A 21,316-nucleotide genomic window follows, 5' to 3' on the forward strand; every position below is an offset into this window, starting at 1 on the left:
TGTTTCAATATAATTACAACTTAAACTATAAATGTCAATATTCTTGATTAATTTATTCCCCGAATAAATCAATAATTCATTTCTAAACTAGTTTTTCATATCCATCGAATTTGGTTAATCAATTTTAAATCAACACGCTTTGATATAAAGCTTATATTTGGATCACCTACTCAGTAAACATTGAGTGGCAGTGAACAGCCCACTGGGAATCCTAGATATTGAACAGACCAGATAAGACCAGTGTGGACTAGTTTATTTATAAAACATTTTATTTAATTAAGTACTTTATCATTTTTATTTAAAAAAGAATATTTTATAGACATGAATGTAAATATACGTGTTAGAGTACAAACTGATTAACGTATAATAATATAAATAATATAAAGTATAAATTATTAATAGGTAGTTTTTAGAACCATATTACGATGTTACATCAGTTTTGAATACCATTTAGGCTATAAATGATTATGATTTAAACAACTCAAAAATAATTTTACGATGTGAGGTTGCGAAAAAATATTTATCGATATTTATAATAATTATAATATTGACGGAGTTTAAATAATGTATAATACCTTTTATTTCATTTCATGTGCTACCATTCCATCATCAGTCAAATCGATACCAAATTATACATTCGTTTAAATATTTATTCAAATCAATTTTGCTAACTAATAAACTACATTTGATCAAGTTACATTGAAATTATTTTTATTAGATGAATACAAAGTTAATAGGTCACTCAGAAAAAAATAACGCTCGCGAGCTACGTAACTAATTGAAGTTCTAGAAAAACTAAATTAAGTCGATCTCGCGCTTTTAATATTTAAATACTGAATAAATTTACTTTTTACTTTAGATAATAAGAAATGAGTTGTGGCGGGAATTCAGTAATGCAATTACTCTGTTATTGCTTCTGAAGTTTTCTTAAGGGTATCAAATAAATGATATTGTGTCGTCAACTGAATTTTTTAAATTAAATCAATTTTGATTACCTAATATCGATTGAGAACTTTTTTTATTACTTTTAATGCAAAGTATTCGTTTTTGATAAAAATGAGGACTACTTTGGTGGCGTTTTGTACTGCAGCGCTCTGAGGTCCTGGGTTCGAATCCCGGGTCGGGTAAAGTGATATTTGAGTTTTTCTGCTCAGTATCAGCCCGGAGTCCGGAATTTGTGCCCGATATAGCGATAGGCTAGACAAGTACATCATGGGACGTAACACACTTGGCGAAAAGTGGGTGCCCAGTTTGCACCTCTACATACCCCGTCGGGGATAAATGCGTGATGTGTAAAAAAGCGAATAATTTACCCAAAAAACTAACATGAATCACACAACTATAACTTATAACAGCCATTAACAAAACCCTTATCAAGCCCAATATCAACTTAAAAAACGTCATTTATCTAAGTAATAGACCGTTTATATGCAAGATTATCTCATTCACGGCTAATTTATACACTGAAAATATTTTAACGTCAGTATGTCCCTGGACAATAGGTTTAAAAACCCCGCCCAAGGGTGCTCTCTCATTATCATTTAAAGTGCGGCAAATGCTCGCCTCTGATAACAGATTATGCAAATTTGGATCAAATTGTTAGTGGCCAGAGATTTGTTCGACTAATCCAGGGGTCTTTGGAAGTGTTGCGATACAGTCTGGATTTATGTGGGATTTAATTTGAGTTAGAGTTATGTGCTTTGAAAGGAGTGCAATTAATGTAGTAAAAAATAGAATTTTAGAAAAGTTAGCCCTATAAAATATTCTGGCCCCGTTGTCCATCAATTATAATCGGCCCAGAACCAATTTTTATCAAATTATATACAGGATGTCCCAGAAAATAGTGTTAAGCGGAGGTCCAGAGATAGAGCATCCCTTGGGGTATCCAAATCACCCCCATGTATGTTCCAATCTTATTAAATTTAGTAGTGAGACTCTATCTCCAAAGATTCCGATTATCACAAAACTGCGCCATCTACCGACAATATATTCAATTATTTATAGAATCCCCTGTTAAAATTAGATTCAAATTTAGAACACCAATTCAAATGTAGAACACGAACCTCTCAATAAGTGCGCTAGGCTTCTTGGCCGATAAAAAACAAAAACAAAGCATCAATAAAACCACGTGTAAAAATAAAAACTTTATTTGAAGCAACAAAACATCCATGACCTTAGTCTCAACATAAACTATCGTATTTGATACATGGCTGATTTTTTAATCATCAAATATGTTATTTTTAGGAAAATAGATAACAGATACTAATTAAAAACAACAATTGTATGAATAAAGTTGCCCTATAGTTTGACCTTCATATTCCGTCTGGTTATAATTTATAAATAATCATATGACGATTGAAAAATCACATGGCTCAGAAGAGTCAGATCTACCACTAATATATTCTCGTGAACAGCTGCTAGTATATTTAATATTTACAGATAAATCATACAAATAAATGCAGACTATAGATTAAATATCGATACAATAAAATAATAATTTCACATATACTTGCTGACAAAAAAATGACGCACTTTGAAACACGAAATATTGTAAATATTTAAACTTTTTATTATTGTATTATATTTAATTATCATTGTATTAAATATAATACAATGATAAAAAGTTTTAAAGAGGTAGCGTTTTTACTACAGTGTTGTCGTTGGAACTAGATACCAGAAAATATATAAAAAAAAAAACTTTTTACTAATAGCAAGGTAAAAAGGCCATATTTTATATTGAATAAATCACAAAACTTACTTGTAATATTTTTTTTGTCCACATGTGTATAGTACAACCAACATGTCCATGATATTTTAAGATTAGGAACATTATCATCAACAAACATTATATATACGTGTAAAATGCAGTTCGGTAATTTTTTTTGGAGGCTACATAGTTAACAAATTATATTTTTATGCATGCCACAGTAATAAAAACCAAATTAGAAAAGAATTAGGGGCCAGATAATATACAATTTCCTTAACATTCATTGAACTTGCCCTTAATACGCGACGGTGACAAATACAATTAACTATCGTTTATAATAAACACTCCCAATCGCTTTTCCGATCCGTCGCAAGAATGGACCAATCAGAGCAAAGTATTTTTGACGTTTACAAATAACTTATTTTCATTGGTTTATTCTCGGAATGAGACCAAAAATTAAAATTGGAACAGAATCGCCTGTAGATTCAGTTAGGATGCGGAATCATCAGTTACTAAGGTAACAAACGTTTGAGATATTAGTGAGACAAGCTTACCTTGTGTCTGGAGATAGAAAAGTTAACGATTTTTAAAGAAAAATAATGCTATGGAAAAATGCTTCTATAACTGGTGCTAAATTGTTGTATTTTCTGATAAACAATATTTTATTGCTGCCTTCAATGTACGGATTTTAATACTTTGTGCTTGAAGCTCTATGGAGAATGGGTAAGGAATAAATATAATAAAATAAAACGATAAAACGCTGTCATGAATTATACAAAATAATATTTACAAAATCAGAGAACCATTCTCACCAAATATAAAAAGTCAAATAAAAATTGCTCTTTACTCAATATGTTGTAAGTACTTTAAAATATATTTTAGCACACATATATTCCCTATAAACATAGACAATCATCCCTGCGTTATTACCATAGACAATTAGGTTTTAAGCTCGAAAAAACATTGTACGGCTATTTTACATGGAATAAAAACATACATATCCGACTAACATTTATTGCATCTAATATAATCGCTCAGTGAATATGAAGATACCAAATTAAAGTGGTATTGCTGATCGCAATTCTTCTAAATACTGTTTACCTTCAAGTGCGACGAGGGATAAAGGGTAGCTCATGAAACCATCAAGAAATAAAAAAAAAACTTATCATGCTCAAAACTGTTCATATTATTTTTAATAAAAGCAATACTTTTATTCTCCTTGTCAGTAGACCAATCTTGCAATCATGTTTTTACTTTTCCACAAATTTATGGTACACTCCAATTATATTCAAAATAATCTGATTTCGCATGCTTCTTTGTGCCTGATATTTTGATAGGTCACATTATAGGACGGAGATAAGGTCAATACACTGTGTTTTATCCCTAAAAGCGCATTTATTTGCCTACATTTAAGTTTGAACTGATTTAATGTATTTATTGAGCGTTTGGCGTTCAGTTATTATAAAATGTATTGCAACTACTGAGATAAAACAGTTTCATATCGTGAGATAAACTACTGTAAATATTTCTATACCTCCAGATAAGGCTTTTCATCAGTCAGTTTCATTTTTGTAGTAAATTCTTTTCAAAATCCACATAAAAGAAACTTCTATCTAGTCAGATCGCATTATGAAATAGTCAACAAAAAAAAATCGTCACATTAATAATGGAATCGCGTCGTGTTATGAGGATATCCATTTTTTGCACTTTTTTTTTTAGTAAAATGCTCACTGAACTGCGCACTTTTGCTATCGGTATATCGATAACTTGTTCCTACTTTTCATTCAGTCCATTATATTAGTATAGGCATTTCAGCTGAAATCATACCATAAGCTGTATAATTTGTTGTTGATACATACATACAACTTTATGCTAATATATTAGAATGTCGCGTCCACTGATACTACCAAATATAAGGTAATTTGTCACTATCACCCAAAAAAATCACAAAACACCATTCCATATCTGGATCGAAGGACCAAAACTTATCGACGCCAATTTAATTTTTTAATCACTATTACATCGATGAATGTACACATAGCTTTAAATCTACACTGTTCTTAACCTTGCCTCTCGACTCTGAGCTGTTTCAATCACCTTTCAAAATCAATGTCCAGTACACATTAATTCTCCTTAGCCTCGCCGGGTGCTCCGACCATGAACCACCTGGTGCGCGCCTTTACCGCGACGTCGCGTACCAGACGTTTCTTGTCGTCCAGCGCCGGCGCAAGGCCGATCAGCATGTCCTGTTTGTACGGGAGGATGACGGACGTTGGATACGTATTCGCCACATGCGCCAGGAACCGTAGGCTCATTATTCGTACATCCTGGAATGATATAATTATTATTTGATATGAGAAAAACAGATAGAAAATTAGGTTTGGCGCGATTAGTTCTGAATTTATATAAATCGTTTCGAAAAAAATCGATATAAAATATGATGGATACTAAGACCGCCTTAGGCATAAAAAATATTCTTTATAAGTTATAGTCCTGAATTTGATCTCATAAATAAGGCACATCCTGAAATTTAAAGCCACATTCCTATCCATTGCTAATTTAAAAAAGAAAACATCGTGGGAAATCCTTTTAGTTCTCCAAAATCAACTAAATTAGTTTATAGTTTTGCATGTATCAATAACTCTCATTACACTTGAGTGGACAAAAGGCTAACCCTATTAAGGAATATGCCCAGACGTAACCCAATATAAAAAAATACCTATACTAAAACTAGTAGAGACCGATGCCCAGAGATAGACCAATAAAACAGATCTAATAAACTCACCATAGACCCTTCATACTGTGCTAAAGCTGTGAGGCGCGGAAGTAAACTCTGCATACTATCGACAACTGATGCATTTTTAATGTCAACCAAATGTATTAACAATCCAATCATTATAATCAATAGGTGTTTATTGTTGTATATTACTGAATCTATTATTATCCTTGCGATCTGTAAATAATAATTAAACATTTAATATCGATATTTTAATCGATTTGCCGTATCGATACTGCTTTAGAAAACAAAATGAAAACTACTTAATGCATAAGCTTCCACGTGAACTCAATGCGTTTTATTTCACCTGTATTTATAAACAAACAAAAAATATTGTTTCTTTTTTATTATTTGATATCTATATATTTATACTGTTACTCAACTAGTCATTTATCAGTTGTATTTTGTTAATATAAGGAGCATACCAAAAAATATAATATTATACATGTATATCAAAGTTTATTATATAATTTAATATTTCCGAAATCTCACCTTGTCCAATTCACCGATAAACGCGCTCCGAGGCGTTTGTTCCAAAATGTAAGCCCAAGCTAAATAGTAATCCTCCTTCACGCTCGCATCCAATTCTCCTATACTTTGTGAAAACTTAAAGAACTCCACAAACACCCTCTGTTTGTACACAGGGCTCACCCTACAATGCTGACTCGCCGTCAGAATGTGTGTTGAATCCGACATTATCAGTTTAACAGCATTAGCTACGTCTTTACTGTGGTTCGGATTGTTCATGAACTGTGTTATCTGCAAATTGAAATTGGATGATTTTTAGTAATAATTAAATATACTTATGTACCTTGACTTATAATAAGTGCAACTATATTCGCCTACATGATGAATAAAGCATTTTATTTATTTATTTTTTGTACTCAGCTTTCTCTCAGTAAAACTAATCTGAAGGAATGATGATACTTTTCTTAAGGGTGTTATTATTAAATTGTGATAGGGTTCAATTTATTGTAATGGAACTTTCATTGACGCAACCGTGAGCAAAAATATAATTCTATCTTTAAGAACTAACTGAAATAACGTATCTAAACGATACTAGTGTCGATCCATTACCACCCACAAAATCATAATATTTACCTTCTGAAACCACTCCGTGTACATCACACTGCCTCTCATGACCAAAGCTTTTGTCACCCACGCGTAAAGCATTAACAGACGATCGGACACACCCACTTCCATCTCCAATTTACTATTCAACATCTCATAAACAACTTCAAACGGCTCTCCAAAATCGGCTTTATTCAACATCTGAGCCAATAGGCTTGCTGCACTGTATCTCACTTTTTCATCATCAACATTAAGAGCTAGAGTTGTGGAAAGACGTACTATACCTTTAGTATAACTTCCACTAACGCCTTGTCTTAAGGAACCATACAATGCCTCTATTAGATAAAAATAATTTGCACATTCAGCACATTTTGCTATAGCCCTTTGAGTATGTCTATCAACTACATCTTTTTGTTTATCTGCTGGTAAATTCGCTACTAATCTATTAACTAATATAAAACCGTCTTCTGAAACACGATTGTGTAGATCTTGTTCTGTATACAACCAGTTGATTACTTTGTCTATAAGCCCGTGATCACTTTCGATTTCAACTACTTTATTTTCTGGATACAATTGCTTATCTAAAATACTTTCGCTCAGAGCCTCTACGACTTGACAAGCGTCTTCATCGTTCGAAACAATCATTTTAACATCTCTTCAAGTATTACTTTAGTGAAATCGTCGATGCTAGCTAAATTTGAGAGCAGTCGAGCACGTTTCTGCAAAGTAGCTTTGTCTTCTGTCAAATTGTTTACATCAAATTTGCCTCTGACCACATAATCCATGATCATTTCAGGATACTTCCTAGCTATTACATTAATTGTTTTTATACTCAATTTAAGCACGTCATCATCCCGAGAATGCTGAATGAAACTAACAAGAATTTCCACAAACGGCAACACCAAATCAGATTTCAATAGATCCTTCACTTTTAACAATGTTTTGAGTCCCACAATTTGAAAATCTTTCTGCGTTAAACTCACGGCTTTCAGACATAGTCCTGGTATTTCGTAAATATGATCACCAATGCTATCTAGAACATCCCAGTTTTTAACTATTCCATACAAATCCGCCAGAAATTCTAAGCTTGCCATTTGGAGTTTGTCTGTCACTCTATATTCGGTGTAAGCAATACCTGCTGGCACCATAATCTTTGTGATTATGATACAAGATTCTTTTGTCGCGTTTGAAGCTGTGATCAACACTTTGGTTGCGTGTGTAAAATGGCCTAATGTTGTAGCATCAGCTATCTCTCTTTGCATTGTTATTATTATCCCTTTGAGGAAGTTCTCAAATTCTTGGCCAGTGTTTGCTTGAGTCGCTTGAACAACAATGAGGCTTGAGAGTGCGTCAAGAGCACCCATTCTCATCTCATCGTCTGTCTTCTGCATTACATCTGTGTGAATCGTAGACCACAACCTTTTAAGGAATGGAAAGTATACTTGGGCGTTGAATATTTTGCAAGATGCCGCCTGAAAGTTAGAAATAACGGTGTTATAGAGTGAGCTTATTTTTTTGATTTTGATACCATTTTCGCATTTAAATGGGTCTCGCTGCCCATATAAATAAATGCTTATGGGCAGTGTTAGGGCAATTTAGTTACTTAAATAAGGCTTTAAATCTAAACGTTTACTCATGTTTAGTAATTCCTATTACAACATGAGCTGATTATAAAAGAATAAATATAAAAAGACATACCAACAACTTATACGCATCAAGCTTAGCTACACGCAAACTAGATTCCAGCTTTTCGATCAACAAAAGCATACATGGCTCTCCAAACTCCCCTGTGGCACATAGACAAGGATACAACGCATTCGCCAAGTCATTTCTAGTGACCGCAGTAGGATCTTCTGAAGTGGGATGAAAGTCAACAGGAAAGTAACAGGCAATAACTTCGAACATTTCTTCAACTAAATGTCCCAATGGTACATTCTTTATAAAAGTTGGTAATATAGAAAATAGGAACATTAGATTTCGAGGATCCCTTTCGCCCTCTATAGATGAGATAACACCGTATACGAAATCTGGACCCAGTGACTTCACATCTGTAATATAATAAATATTGTTAGCTATGTAAGAAATGTTGTGACAAAAGTAGCGACACATCAAGAGAAAGCGATGCCGCTATTAATAAATCGATTGACCAGCGATATCATGCTCGGAATAAAATGCTCGGATTCTACGAGCATATTATAATCCCAGTTCGCGAATTGCGTCACTAAAAAGACTTCGCACACAATATGTCTTTAAAGTCACAAGTATCAGCATTGCTTCGCGGCACATCGCATCACTTGATGTGAGCCCATTTTCCCATTATATTTTCCTTCTAATATAAGCATAATATAATTCATGTAACAAACTAAAAATGTAACCAGCAGATTAGTAAATCTGCTACTGTAACTTTAACTTGAGTACAAGTAGTATGATAGATAATACTTACATTCAATATCCTTCTTCATTACTTGGTATAAAATATTATAAATATTGTGCCTATCCTGCCTTACTTGAGACTGGCACGACACCTCCTTAAACAGTACTGTGAAAAATTCACTGCTCCACTGAATCTTGTAATTCTTCATTGCGACTATAGCCAAATATCCTTCTATGACTGCAGGTATTATACGGTGATTGTCTTTTAACCGATCTATGTAAAATTTTGATATGAATTGTAACTGCATTTCTGATAAGAGAGTCTTCGGTAACTCTTTAAGGACTTTTGTAAAAAATATCATTCCTTTTTCACGGTTTTCTACATCTGTGTTTGTCAAGACTCCTTCCATGTTACCAACTAGATTTTGGATTTCTAAGTGGCCGGACACTATGTCTATAAAAAATATAATTGCAAAATATATATTAGGATAATAATAATAAAACTGAAGAAGAGTTTTAGAAAATAATTTATTTTAAATTTTTAAACAGTTAAACCCGATAAACCATAATATACTAAAATACAATTCTTCTCTTATCGGGGACCAGAAAACAAATACATTTTAGATCCATAATAATATATTATAAAAAAAGAAAATCCTTTAAATAACCTTTAAAATCACATAATCAAAAAACCTGGGTTGATTATTTTAACTGGCAAGGGATAATCATAACTTTTCAGTCGATAGTCTGTCTGGACCCCAGTGTGTGTTTTCAGTTGACAATCTATCTAGACCCCACTTTGGTTACCATCAGAAGCAGTGGGGTTTTTTTACCATTCCCATATTTGTATGGGTGAGAGGCAATCCTCTTCTGTACAATTACAATGGGTGTGATTTTCAAAATCCACTACATGATTCCTTAACCACAAGACTATCAAACAACGTAAATTAATTATCATATTATTAGTGACCTACTATAGAATTATCATTTGGAACACATGCTATTTGTCCATTATCTAATTATGTTGACGTCATGTTTCTTATCAATAATTCTATTAACAAAATTAAGACAAGAAGTCACATAATCCTTCAAATTATCTTATTTTGTACTTAATGAAACATAACAGGTTTCCAACACAGCTTATTTTATTATTTCATCACTTAAATTATATAACTACAAATGTGTAACAATTGTTTATAATTATTTTCAAAGTACTGTCGGCAGCTGTTCCTATATTAAAGTGTGTCAGAGATGTTTGCAGGGGCATATGTAGATTGCTTTTACGTTACATTGTAAAAACATATGGAACACTAGTTTTCAGGGTGAGGGTCTGCACTAATAGCATTGTGAACATGTTTGCAAATAGGCTAGACTGTGCCTGTGTGAAGCACTGCAGCTGAGGCATGCTATGAAGAGTGCATTGGTGGACACATTATTGCCTTATAACATAAAATAAGTATTGTTTACAAAACCAAATGAGTTTATATTACTGGATTGATAATCATAATAAATAAACTATTATAAATTACAATACATTTGTTAATTCGAGTTTGATAATGATAGCATTTTCGCGACAGTTATTCATAGTTATGAATGGCACCGATATATTTGTTAAGTAATATTTTTATTTTATTACATTGGCACTTTTTATAAACTATTATTGATACAGAATTTGAAATTTTTGGTTCCAAAATTACAATAAAATGATTGTGTATATTACCTAGTTTTTTTACAGGAGATTAAGCACCTAGGTATTTTGCATTTGTAAGCCAGGTTTGATGTATGACGAGATAATGGATAATACTTAATGGTCATATTCATGTACAATGACCAATAAGGTAGGTCAAACAAGTAATTAAGAGTACCCACACAACAGGAATCTTTTTCTATTTTTTGAGGTAAATACTCCATCATTTATGCATTTTGGGTATATTTTTACTAGCTACATGTAACCATGTACTGCTGTGTGTTTAAATAGGTGCCTTGATTAAAAATACATACTGTATGGTCATTTGTATTTTTTTTAATTTACGTAGTATTTACTGAAGCTAGTTATGCAGTATTGTGCAATAACCAACAAGTTGTTATACAGTGCTGATGAAGCATATATTATTATACTTTTCCCCTACCTTTATTCTACTCTAAACTGGGGTCAACAAAACAATAGTTGTAGTAACACAATAATTAAAACTATTCCTTCATATCAATATATTGCACAAAATTAAATAATTATCGAATAGCAGTACAATATTTGCCAAATAATTCATTTTCTTACAAGTATTATATTGTATTGAGTATATTAGAGTATATAATACTCTGATTTCAATCATAATCAACATAATCTCTGATAAATTTTGTTGTGTAGTGTGTAGAATAAGTAATTTTTTTAAAACCAATTCTACAAAAAATCTTATAATCTAAAGTGTCGTTTAACGACCGCATGAACTTGGTAATTAAGATAATGAGTTAATAATACTATGTCGAGAAAAAGCTGAATAAATATTGAATAAAGCAATTTGTCTGAGTCCAAAATTGGATTTCTAGCAAAGAGAATACAATAGTTACTTTCTAAAGGTTATTTTTATTAACTCACCTGTGGCGATATTGCGTGTATCGTCGAATTTAATTTCATCATTTGTGATAGCCTCCGACAACCGGGAAGTGAACCAAACTTGATCCATTTTGCTGTATAAACTAGTAACGATATAACTTTAAAAACTATATTTATTTACTAATCTATGAACAGAACTACTCATGGTTTATACATAGTATCAAACGTTGTTTTTTTTACTGAAAATTTAAGTAAATTGCACCAAAACAATAAATATTAGACAAAAATAGGTTAGAAATTTATATCCAAATTTTATTTGATGCAAAACTGTCAGTGTCAGTTATAGAACGGCGACGGGCGAACCTAAATGTCATTGTAACGTGACAGTAGTGCTGCAAGCCCTTAAAGTTAATTATAATATTATCTTTCCCCATCTACGGTTACAATGTAATATATTAGTACATAGTTATTACAAAGAACAAACTATGAATGGCAAATAAAATTATTATGTTCTAACTTTGGGTACGTTTAAAGACTTTAAATTAGATCTTTCTAAATGAAAAACTTCAATCTTTAAAACACATGTGTACTTTGAAGATCGCTATTCATGAAATTACTGATATTATGTATAAAAAAGAAATATATTTCTTTTCAACTTTCAACACCAATAACAAGACCCAAAATTACCAAATGGATAGATATTCGATATTATAGTCATAAATTTACCTATTTACACCTATTTACCCGATATTATCATGAATAAAAATTTTGAATTTGAATTTAAAAATCTTTCATTGCTTCACTTTCCAGGTAGAAAACCTATGATACCTAGCATACTATTATAATTAAACATCAAGAAAGCTTGAAATAGAACGAATGATAAAATTTACAATTAATGATCTGTTATGTTCTGACAATTGTTCGTTCTTTCTGATTCTACAGATTACTGCATTTTGATGTTTACAAATTTAATTTATCAAGTTGATGAAAAGTGGTGCAACATTTTAAGTATATTACTAACTCGTGAATGCTATCCGAATTTTTAGTTCCACGTTCACAGCTGCTCATTTCAACGAAGACATAACCGAAAAAAACAATGTCGCAGAAATCATTGATAGATTTTGTCGTGAAATATCACAAACCACGTTTGCTCAACAATCTCGTATTTTTCCCGAGCAATGGCAATTCATATTTTGGACGAAGATTCGTCGTGCCTGCAGGTGCATCATCTACTTCAACACCAAAGATTCAATCGCCGAGGCACTTTGGCACTACCGCGGCAAAATTTAACGAAGTCGCTCCGGAACGAAAAAAATTTGACGGCAAATTTAAACTCATGTTCACGTGCAAAAAATGTAATACACGCAATACAAAATTTATATCAAAACTAGCGTATTATAAGGGTGTAGTTATTGTTATTTGCGACGGGTGTGCCAACAAGCACCTGATTGCAGACAATTTGAATTGGTTCACTGATATGAATGGAAAGAAAAATATCGAAGACATCATGGCTGAGAAAGGCGAAACTGTACAGAAAATAATGTCTGAAGATCTTGAATTTATCGCTACTGAGATGTTGAAGAACACGGATAAATCTGAAACAGAAATGTTGCAGCTGAAAGATTAATCACAAACTTTTTTTTTAAGTAGACCGTTATTGTTACATTAATTGAAGATATTGTTTTCATTCTAGTTTCTTTGATTATAAAATGTATGTTAGTTTATTTAATTTAGCTGGACTATAATTTCTTAATTTAGGTGCATCTATGAATCTTGAATATTTTGCTGTAATAAATCCTTTTTATTGTATTATAATTTATATGACTTTGAGGAAATATACTTACTAGTTCATAATCTCTAAAATATTACAGTAAGTTTTATCCTCATGTATCAAATTCATACAAATAATTTGCATGGTCAGTTGTATCAATTATATTATAGTTGTATCAGTATTATATGGATAACATTTAAATGCTTATGTAAACTACAATGCTATCAACACTTTTATGCTTAACAGCATTTTGATTACTTACATGTCTTGTCTAATTCTATAATCATACAAAGAAATGATTGTTTGTAAGAAAACAACAATAGTCGAAATAAGAAAATTATTTAAAGTTAATAAGAGGACAAGTAAAATTATAGTTACTCAGAGTAACTACATCACAAAAAATTCCAATAAATAATTGTATGGTGGTTGGTAGAGTAGAATATACTTTTAAGTAATGTATATCTAAAAGAGTATAAAATGATTTTGAGCAGTGATACGGGTTTATGAAAGCATTCATTATAATGGATTTTATTTAGAAATAATTCTAATTTTATCCTAAATGTTTTGTAGAGTTGGTGGTTGTAAAACAAAGGCCAAAGTATAATTGATCAAAATGTATGTAATAGTTAAATTTTGTTTGATATTGACAGGTAAAATGCATGATTATGTACTAGATGTTTTACATAATTAATATCTAACCTATTTTTCGGATTTTATTGCAGTTTTAATATTTTAATTTTCTTTTATTTTTTAAAAAGGAGAACTTTAAAATATAAAAACAGTGATAAAATCCGAAAAATAGTTTAATTTTAATGTCTAACATTCGCATAAACATTAGAAATCTTTATGATTTAATATCTGCTTCAAGTGGGTAGTATCCAACACAGGTACTTAATAATGGATTATATTTCTGTTCAAAATATTCCATCCTGTTTAACATTACCTGGTGTGTTAATTAACCGCCATTTTTTTTATAAACAATCCTGATCGCTTTTTCGATTTATCTCAAAAATGGATCAATCGAAACAAACATTGTTTTCACATGCTTACAAATGAGTTGATTGATTAATTCTCAGTATCAGAGTTAATGTTGAGATTGAGATTGTTTATTGAAAATGGCTGTAAATCATGTGGTTTAGCAATATATTGTACTTAACATCAAATTACAGTAGGGACTTGTAAAAAGTTGATTAAATCCCTCAAAATAATCATAGGAAAAGCCTTGAGAGTGCCAGCTCATTGAATAGTTAAAAGTGAATTAGATAGTAAAGGTATTGAGATATTGAATTTAAGGGTGATTTTACTATGTGCATAGGTGGGAAGGCAACATAAAAAACAAATATCTAGTGATCCAGTTCTTCCCGATATTTGTAGAATATAACTATCACAAAATAATGTTAGTTATTAATGTATGTATTATTCAACACAAAGTGTTAGGAATCAGATTTTTTTGTTGTTCTCTCCTTAATCTTGTTTTTTTACATGGAATGGGATTTCGAGGTGGAATTTAGACACTAATGACTCACACATCCTAAAATAAGTGTTTATAACGAAGCTAGATTGAAAATGTAGAGCATTTTAGATTCATTTACATAATTTATTATAGAGAATGTAAGTAGAATTCCTATGCATGCTCAGATATGATTAAAATGAAGACTATTATGTACCTAGTGATATATATGGTTATGAATTATGTAGTGTGATTTGATATATTATATTGATATATATTTGACTGCTTCGGTGGCGTAGTTGTAATTGTACATGGTATAAGTACGACTACCGCGCTGAGGTTCTGAGTTCATAGCCCAGGTCGGGCCAAAATAATTGTGACTGGGTTTTTCCATCCTAAAAATTACTCAATCGCAGCTCGGAGTCAGGAAGTTGGTGGTGTGATACCCCCGTGTCTCGGAAAGCAAGTAAAGCCGTTGGTCCTGCGCCTGATCTCTTTCCGGTAATGTCGGCTTGCCGTCTCACCGAACTATGACAGTGAAGGAACAGTGAGTGCACCTGTGTACTGCGCACACACTTGTGCATTATAATATATCCTGCGTACTTGGCTGATCTCCGTTGAGATTGGCCGCCGTGGTCGAAATTTGGCTAGGAAGATGTTATGTAGTGTGATGAAGTTAGCATAATATACCTATTTATGGGATTTCCATATATTTTTAGATTAGTAGTTACATATAAAAGGGTATTCTAGTCCTAACCGGAAGACATTATAAATATAATTAGTAATGGTTTTCCTGTATTTGTTAGCTGCTACAATCCCAAGTTATACACAATTTTACCGACAATACATGCGTAAATAAATAGAATATGTAACAATTTATTGTATTTTATTTATTACACCGATCGAATATGATGAAAACAAAATATTTAATAAGAAATATTAGGAACTAGTATTAGTACCACAAACCAGGACAATTGACTCAATAATTCAACTTTTTATTTATGAATCATTTTCACTACATACTTTCTTCCATATCTTTGGGAATCAGTTTTAAATAAAAATGTACACCTAAATGTGTAACTATATACAAATAAAACATCAAATGAGATTACATGATTTATTAATATCAATATAACAATTACAAGAGATTTAAAAAAAATCACAAAATAATATGGCCAAAAGAGAAATCTCCAAAATTTTCACTATTGATATGCTATAAAATACACATATGCTTAACTAGAACCGCTCATGAGCTATACATCTCAAATATTAAATTGGCACCAAAATGGTAATCATATCAATACTCTAAAAGGCACAATATTATAATCACAACAGTAATACGCTTAAAATAATGTAATTGTAAGATATCAAAAAATATTCTATAATCATTAAATTAAACAAAATCCACAATAAATTTAATATCATATTTTTGTTATATTACTTATTTTTATAATGGAAGTCAATATTAATTCGTTCCTGATGTAGTACATTGTAAAGTTTGTTTAATTTAATCTATTTATTTCCCAAAATCTAAGGCAGTATACTCAATAATCTCTTATAATACATAAACATTTTGTGCATCGTTAAAAATACGTACAGTATACATTGGTCCCTTAACATAGTATCTTATATGGTAAAATGTAAAAAAATACAAAAAGGAATGCATTACAGTCTCATTTTGGAATTTGATTTGAAATGTGTATTGCCTCAATGCATCTTCATCAGATCTGAGTAGCAGATACTTTAAAAGATCATTTTAAAATTGCCTTACATTAAAAATAGAGCTGCTTACATTGGGAATAGGGTACTGGCCTATGTTTGATTTTGTTCATTATTCTATATGTAATGGTTAATAATACGAAAAAGAAGCACTCCTGCGAAAACTGCATATAAATTGGTTAAAAAATGGGCGAGTAATTCATATTTCAAATATTGTAACGTGCAGAAGTGGGCGCATTGTGGGGATATCGCTTCATCTCTTTCTTTCGCACGCGTCGTAATTCCCGATGACGTCAAATGTGGGTATTTCGTCTCTTTTCTGTTTCTTGCTATTTACCCCTTCCAAAGACATTCAAAGACTTATAACTTGTCGATTTTTTACTGGATTTTAATAATTCCTTCTGTGTTATAATTCATACAACGTAAACATTTCATATTGTAAAGAACAAAAATTAGTTCGGTACCCTATTCCCAAGCAAATTCACTACTACAATAACAAGTTCAGGATAACATTGGCTATAACATAAATGTCAAGGAAATAACAAATATACTTATCTGAATATTGTCAAACATAATTTAATACTTTTGTACTTGCTGAAGTACGCAATATAATAAATGGTAGATATAAACCATTTTATTTGCAGAAATATTTTTTTATAACAAGATTTGAAAGTTGCAGTTTATGAATATCTATGTATGCACTTAATGTCTTTTATATGTTGTGTATGACAAAATCTAAATTACCTAATCATACTAATATTGTTGACTGAGTGAACATTCACTGTCAAAATTCAGTCTTTAGAATAATTTCGATTGTTTTATACACGTTTCGGGCGACTCACAATGGCATAGTCTGTCCCATTGCAATTGTTATGATTAATTTCCTCAAGACCAACTTGGTTCTGTAATGCCTGGACTTGAGCAGCTGTTGGTACTTGGGGCCCTGGAGTATTCGGTTTCCTTATCATACCATAACCCAAATGTGAATCGTCCGCCAATCGTGCAGTTTGCATCACATTTTCAACTTCATCATAGTCATTCCAAGTGTCTTTAGATTTAGCCTCACTCAAAGCCAATGTAGTTGGCCGTGCCTCTATTTTCTTATATCGTGAGGACTTGTTTAACTTACTTGTTGATCCAAAATACTGCAACCTGTCATAGTTCTCGTCTTCTGGATCTACTACTGGACTTGGCAAAAGGATTATTCTTGATGCTTCAGGCCCAGAACTATTCAAATTATCCTGGGATCTTGAAATTAATTTCATACAACTTGAACTGTCACTCAAGTTACGAGTAAACTCTTGGTGATCAGGCTCTTCAATACCCAATGTCTTCCATGCTTCACTCCGTATCTCCACTTTGTCATATGGCACAGTTACAGGACTGTGGTCCCCCTTCACTTGGTCAATTGGTTCATAATTATCCAGCTTTTTGTATCTACCGAATTCAACATTATCATCATTTAGATTTGGAATATCTTTGCTTGGTGGTTTGGGAACAGTCAATAGTTTGCGTGGAGGCTTTTGTGGTTTGGGTTTTAGTGCAGGTTTTGGCATCAGCAATGGTGCAGTGTCTCTGTCAGAGAGCAAACTTTGTTGGCTGGAAACCGAAGTAGTTTTAAATGAGAGGGAACTTAAATTCAGATCATCAGGCCTTGCAGCGACTAAAGGGCTTCTAGACCCTGGCAGTAAGTTAGCACTTGTCTGTATATTAAATTCACTATGTTCAGGACTGTTGAGATTATCATTTCCAATCATCTGCTTCATAGTTTTCATTTTCAAAGACAGACATTTGAATATTTCAGATTGATTTGGATGTTCCAGATGGAATATACCTTCACCGGTATCACATTTTCTCCCAGCTTCAAATGTAAATTTGCCCTGTCTGTATCCATACCTTCTTATGTATCTATATGGCCATGTAGCATACAACTTATTATCATTTATGTCTCTCAATTCTATGGCAGTAGATGTAAGCAGGAGTAAGTAACGAATTGGCTCAAAACCACATCTAGTTGATGCATCTGAAGGACACATTTTAACTGAAAATATGCCTTCTCCTGATGAACAATACAAATCATTATCCTCATCACAACTTATTGGACTGGAGTCTCTGCCTCTAAAGGCTATGGACTGCAGTGCCGTCACCCACTCCAACGTCTCAGGCTCTGATGGAGCACAAACTTGTTGTGTGCATGACTTAGTAAGTATTGTTATTGTGTTGGGACTAGAATGGGTTATTTTTATACAATTCTCGAGAGTTATAATTTTAGGTATAGCACCGGAAGTCACGTCGTCCTTGTTGTCGTATATTTCGAGCCTTTCTATTCCCTGCTTACTTGAATTAAACAATATGCAATGCTTCTGCTGCCAGTTTTTCTGAAAACAAAAAAGATATACGTAATTACGTCAGAATTATATCACAACAGTTGATACTTAATTGCGGGTTAAGGCGAGGGCCCGCGTAAAAACTGGCTTCATATGCATGCAGAAAACGAGAATCGCTGGTTACTTTTTCTCTGAGTCATAAACGTAATAATGTCATAACGACAACGACGCGTGGTTTTCAGACATTATAATATGGTATTTACGCATGAATGGCGAAGTAAACATAAAAATTTTGGTAAACGTACTTTTTTCGGAAATTTACTGAACACATTTCCTCCTGCGGGTGGAAATAGTAAACAACCGGATTTGATCTCGTCGTCTTGTTCCATTTTCAGTTTTCGATCTTGTCGACTGTATTCGGACAAGTATAAGACTATAAAACATATCACGACTTATATAGGCACGTATTTTTTCATGTTCGACATAATACGACGGCTTTGTTTCACGTTTGTAATAAAAATATTTTTATAAAAATGAGCACACAAAAATGCTTGGTCTTGATGCACTGACAGTAACAGCAATGACAGATCCAATATAAGTATTGCCATGTGTCATAATAGATTTTTTTCCAAGTTTTACATTATTTATATTTTGATGCACTGACTTACAAGTTAAGTCAAGTTAGCTCATAGTATTTTTATTCATCAAAAATTGTCTGTTGTAATGAAGAACACCGAACGAAATAAGAAATTATTATTAATTTCCTTATATTCTGTTAATCTGTGGACTACGAACATCTGTGAGCTGTCAGCAAGGGCTGTCAGTTGTCACTGTCACGTTTGCTTTGCTTAAAAATACAATCACATTAAACTTATTTATTCCGTAAACTATACATGATTCCTGCTCAAGCTTAAAACCTCTGCTAATAAAACAAGATAATAACATGTCGAGTAACGTAAATCCCTTAGCCGGCACGGCGCATTTACTCGACGAATTAGACAGTACGTTTCCCAAATCGATTATTTCCTTACATCTAAACTTTTTATTTATTTTTATCAAAGCGGTTCTTGTTTCATGAAGAGAAATTGATGGTGTTGCTGCGAGATGGGAGGACATTGATCGGGTATTTACGTTGCGTGGATCAATTTGCGAATTTGGTTCTTCACAAGACTATAGAAAGGATACACGTTGGAAAAGAATATGGGGATATACCTAGGGGAATTTTTATCGTAAGAGGGGAGAATGTCGTACTTCTTGGTGAAATCGTAAGTTATTCTGAGATGTGTTAGCATTTATATTCATTTCTATTTTCATAATGTGCAGTACATTATGATCTGACCTATAAATATGTTTAATATTTTTTTGAATATACAATTATTGGGTATTGAGTCGCTTCTCCAGCAACTGCGCTCCTGTTATTGACTAACTCGAATCACAATAAATTAATAAAAAGTTTATAATTTATTTATTGTACTTCATGCATATCATGTAAATTGTAAAGTTGGACTTAAAGATTTACTTCACTTGACATTCCTTATTTTCTAGGATAAAGAAAAAGAAGACAATCTGCCTCTAACAGAAGTTTCAGTTGATGACATACTTGATGCTCAAAGAAGAGAACAGGATGCCAAGATTGAGCAGCAAAAGTTGCTCTCTAAAGCTTTAAAAGAGCGAGGACTTAACCTTCTAGCGGATTTGGGGCATGATGATATGTTTTAATTTGTCCCCACATTCTTTATATCTTAAGCATCCATGTAAAAACTGAAATAAATCTTTTTGGCTATTGATGTATCTTGTAAAATGAATAATTATTATTGATTTTATATGGAAAATATTTGTCTAATTTATTTTTATTTATTAATCCTCATATGTGGCACTATAAATCCTTTTTGTTATAAGAATGTAGTCAATAACAAAAATATATCTTTATAGTCACTTATATAAAAAATACATTACAGTTTGCAAAGCTTCAACCTATAAGTTAGTGTTATTCCTTACTGTGATATTACCTTTTTCAACTGGAGAATGGGAACATTGTAGTCCTTGGTATCAACATGTATAATAAATAATTATAAATGGCATTTTGCATCGGTATTTAATTAATTAATAATAAAGTTATGGATAGTTACAACTAGCTTTTGCTTGCGGCTCCTGTATTTACGCTCATTTCCGGCTTGGGATATAAAGTACTTATCTAGCATACCACTTATTTGTTTTATACTTTTTCTCAATAAAGGCCACTTAATTTGTGTTGCCAGGAATATCCGGCGTCCGTGTGCCTATTTTGCTGGAGAAAAAAGAAAGGTCCCCCATTTGCAACTAATTAGTACATAACAAGTTTAACAGGGTAATGACTTCAAAAAATTTACATAAAGGGTCTCGCATTCAATTTTCAGAAAATTGGCCGTTTTGTGTCGCTTCTACTTTGAAAATATATCATTTCCAGATTGCGGCCAATACGATTTATAAATCCAATACTGCCACCATTTCAAACAAACATACAAAAATAAATATTTTCCCGTTATAATAAAATCTTTGACCTTCGCCGTCTGCGGTTTAGACAATACTTTA

At 32.2% G+C, this 21,316-nt stretch overlaps 4 protein-coding genes across 4 annotated transcripts; 2 read left to right on the forward strand and 2 right to left on the reverse strand.

The window, feature by feature from the left end:
* Positions 1 to 2,919: 2,919 nt before the first annotated feature.
* LOC115440971 (MMS19 nucleotide excision repair protein homolog) lies at positions 2,920 to 11,608 on the reverse strand. The gene is given in 8 exon segments (XM_030165516.2): positions 2,920 to 5,034; positions 5,493 to 5,660; positions 5,976 to 6,242; positions 6,585 to 7,198; positions 7,201 to 8,026; positions 8,253 to 8,602; positions 8,998 to 9,381; positions 11,521 to 11,608. Coding segments are annotated over 8 exon segments (2,901 nt in total). The 3' UTR covers positions 2,920 to 4,830.
* An 805-nt stretch (positions 11,609 to 12,413) lies between these two features.
* Positions 12,414 to 13,741, forward strand: LOC115441272 (DNL-type zinc finger protein-like). The gene has a single exon (XM_030166003.2). It carries the CDS (start codon positions 12,575 to 12,577, stop codon positions 13,103 to 13,105), a length of 531 nt encoding a protein of 176 aa, XP_030021863.2. The 5' UTR covers positions 12,414 to 12,574; the 3' UTR covers positions 13,106 to 13,741.
* A 2,061-nt stretch (positions 13,742 to 15,802) lies between these two features.
* LOC115440746 lies at positions 15,803 to 19,321 on the reverse strand. Its single transcript, XM_030165180.2, has 2 exons — positions 19,051 to 19,321; positions 15,803 to 18,796 (listed from the first exon to the last, which is right to left on the reverse strand). Exons 1-2 carry the CDS (start codon positions 19,132 to 19,134, stop codon positions 17,237 to 17,239), a joined length of 1,644 nt encoding a protein of 547 aa, XP_030021040.2. The 5' UTR covers positions 19,135 to 19,321; the 3' UTR covers positions 15,803 to 17,236.
* Positions 19,322 to 19,543: 222 nt separating this feature from the next.
* On the forward strand, positions 19,544 to 20,577 carry LOC115440736 (U6 snRNA-associated Sm-like protein LSm1). The gene is made up of 3 exons (XM_030165167.2): positions 19,544 to 19,746; positions 19,826 to 20,010; positions 20,291 to 20,577. The coding sequence occupies exons 1-3, from the start codon at positions 19,689 to 19,691 to the stop codon at positions 20,462 to 20,464; spliced, it is 417 nt and encodes a 138-aa protein (XP_030021027.1). The 5' UTR covers positions 19,544 to 19,688; the 3' UTR covers positions 20,465 to 20,577.
* Positions 20,578 to 21,316: the final 739 nt, after the last annotated feature.

Source organism: Manduca sexta, chromosome 19, assembly GCF_014839805.1.
Source record: "Manduca sexta isolate Smith_Timp_Sample1 chromosome 19, JHU_Msex_v1.0, whole genome shotgun sequence".
NCBI lineage: Eukaryota > Metazoa > Arthropoda > Insecta > Lepidoptera > Sphingidae > Manduca > Manduca sexta.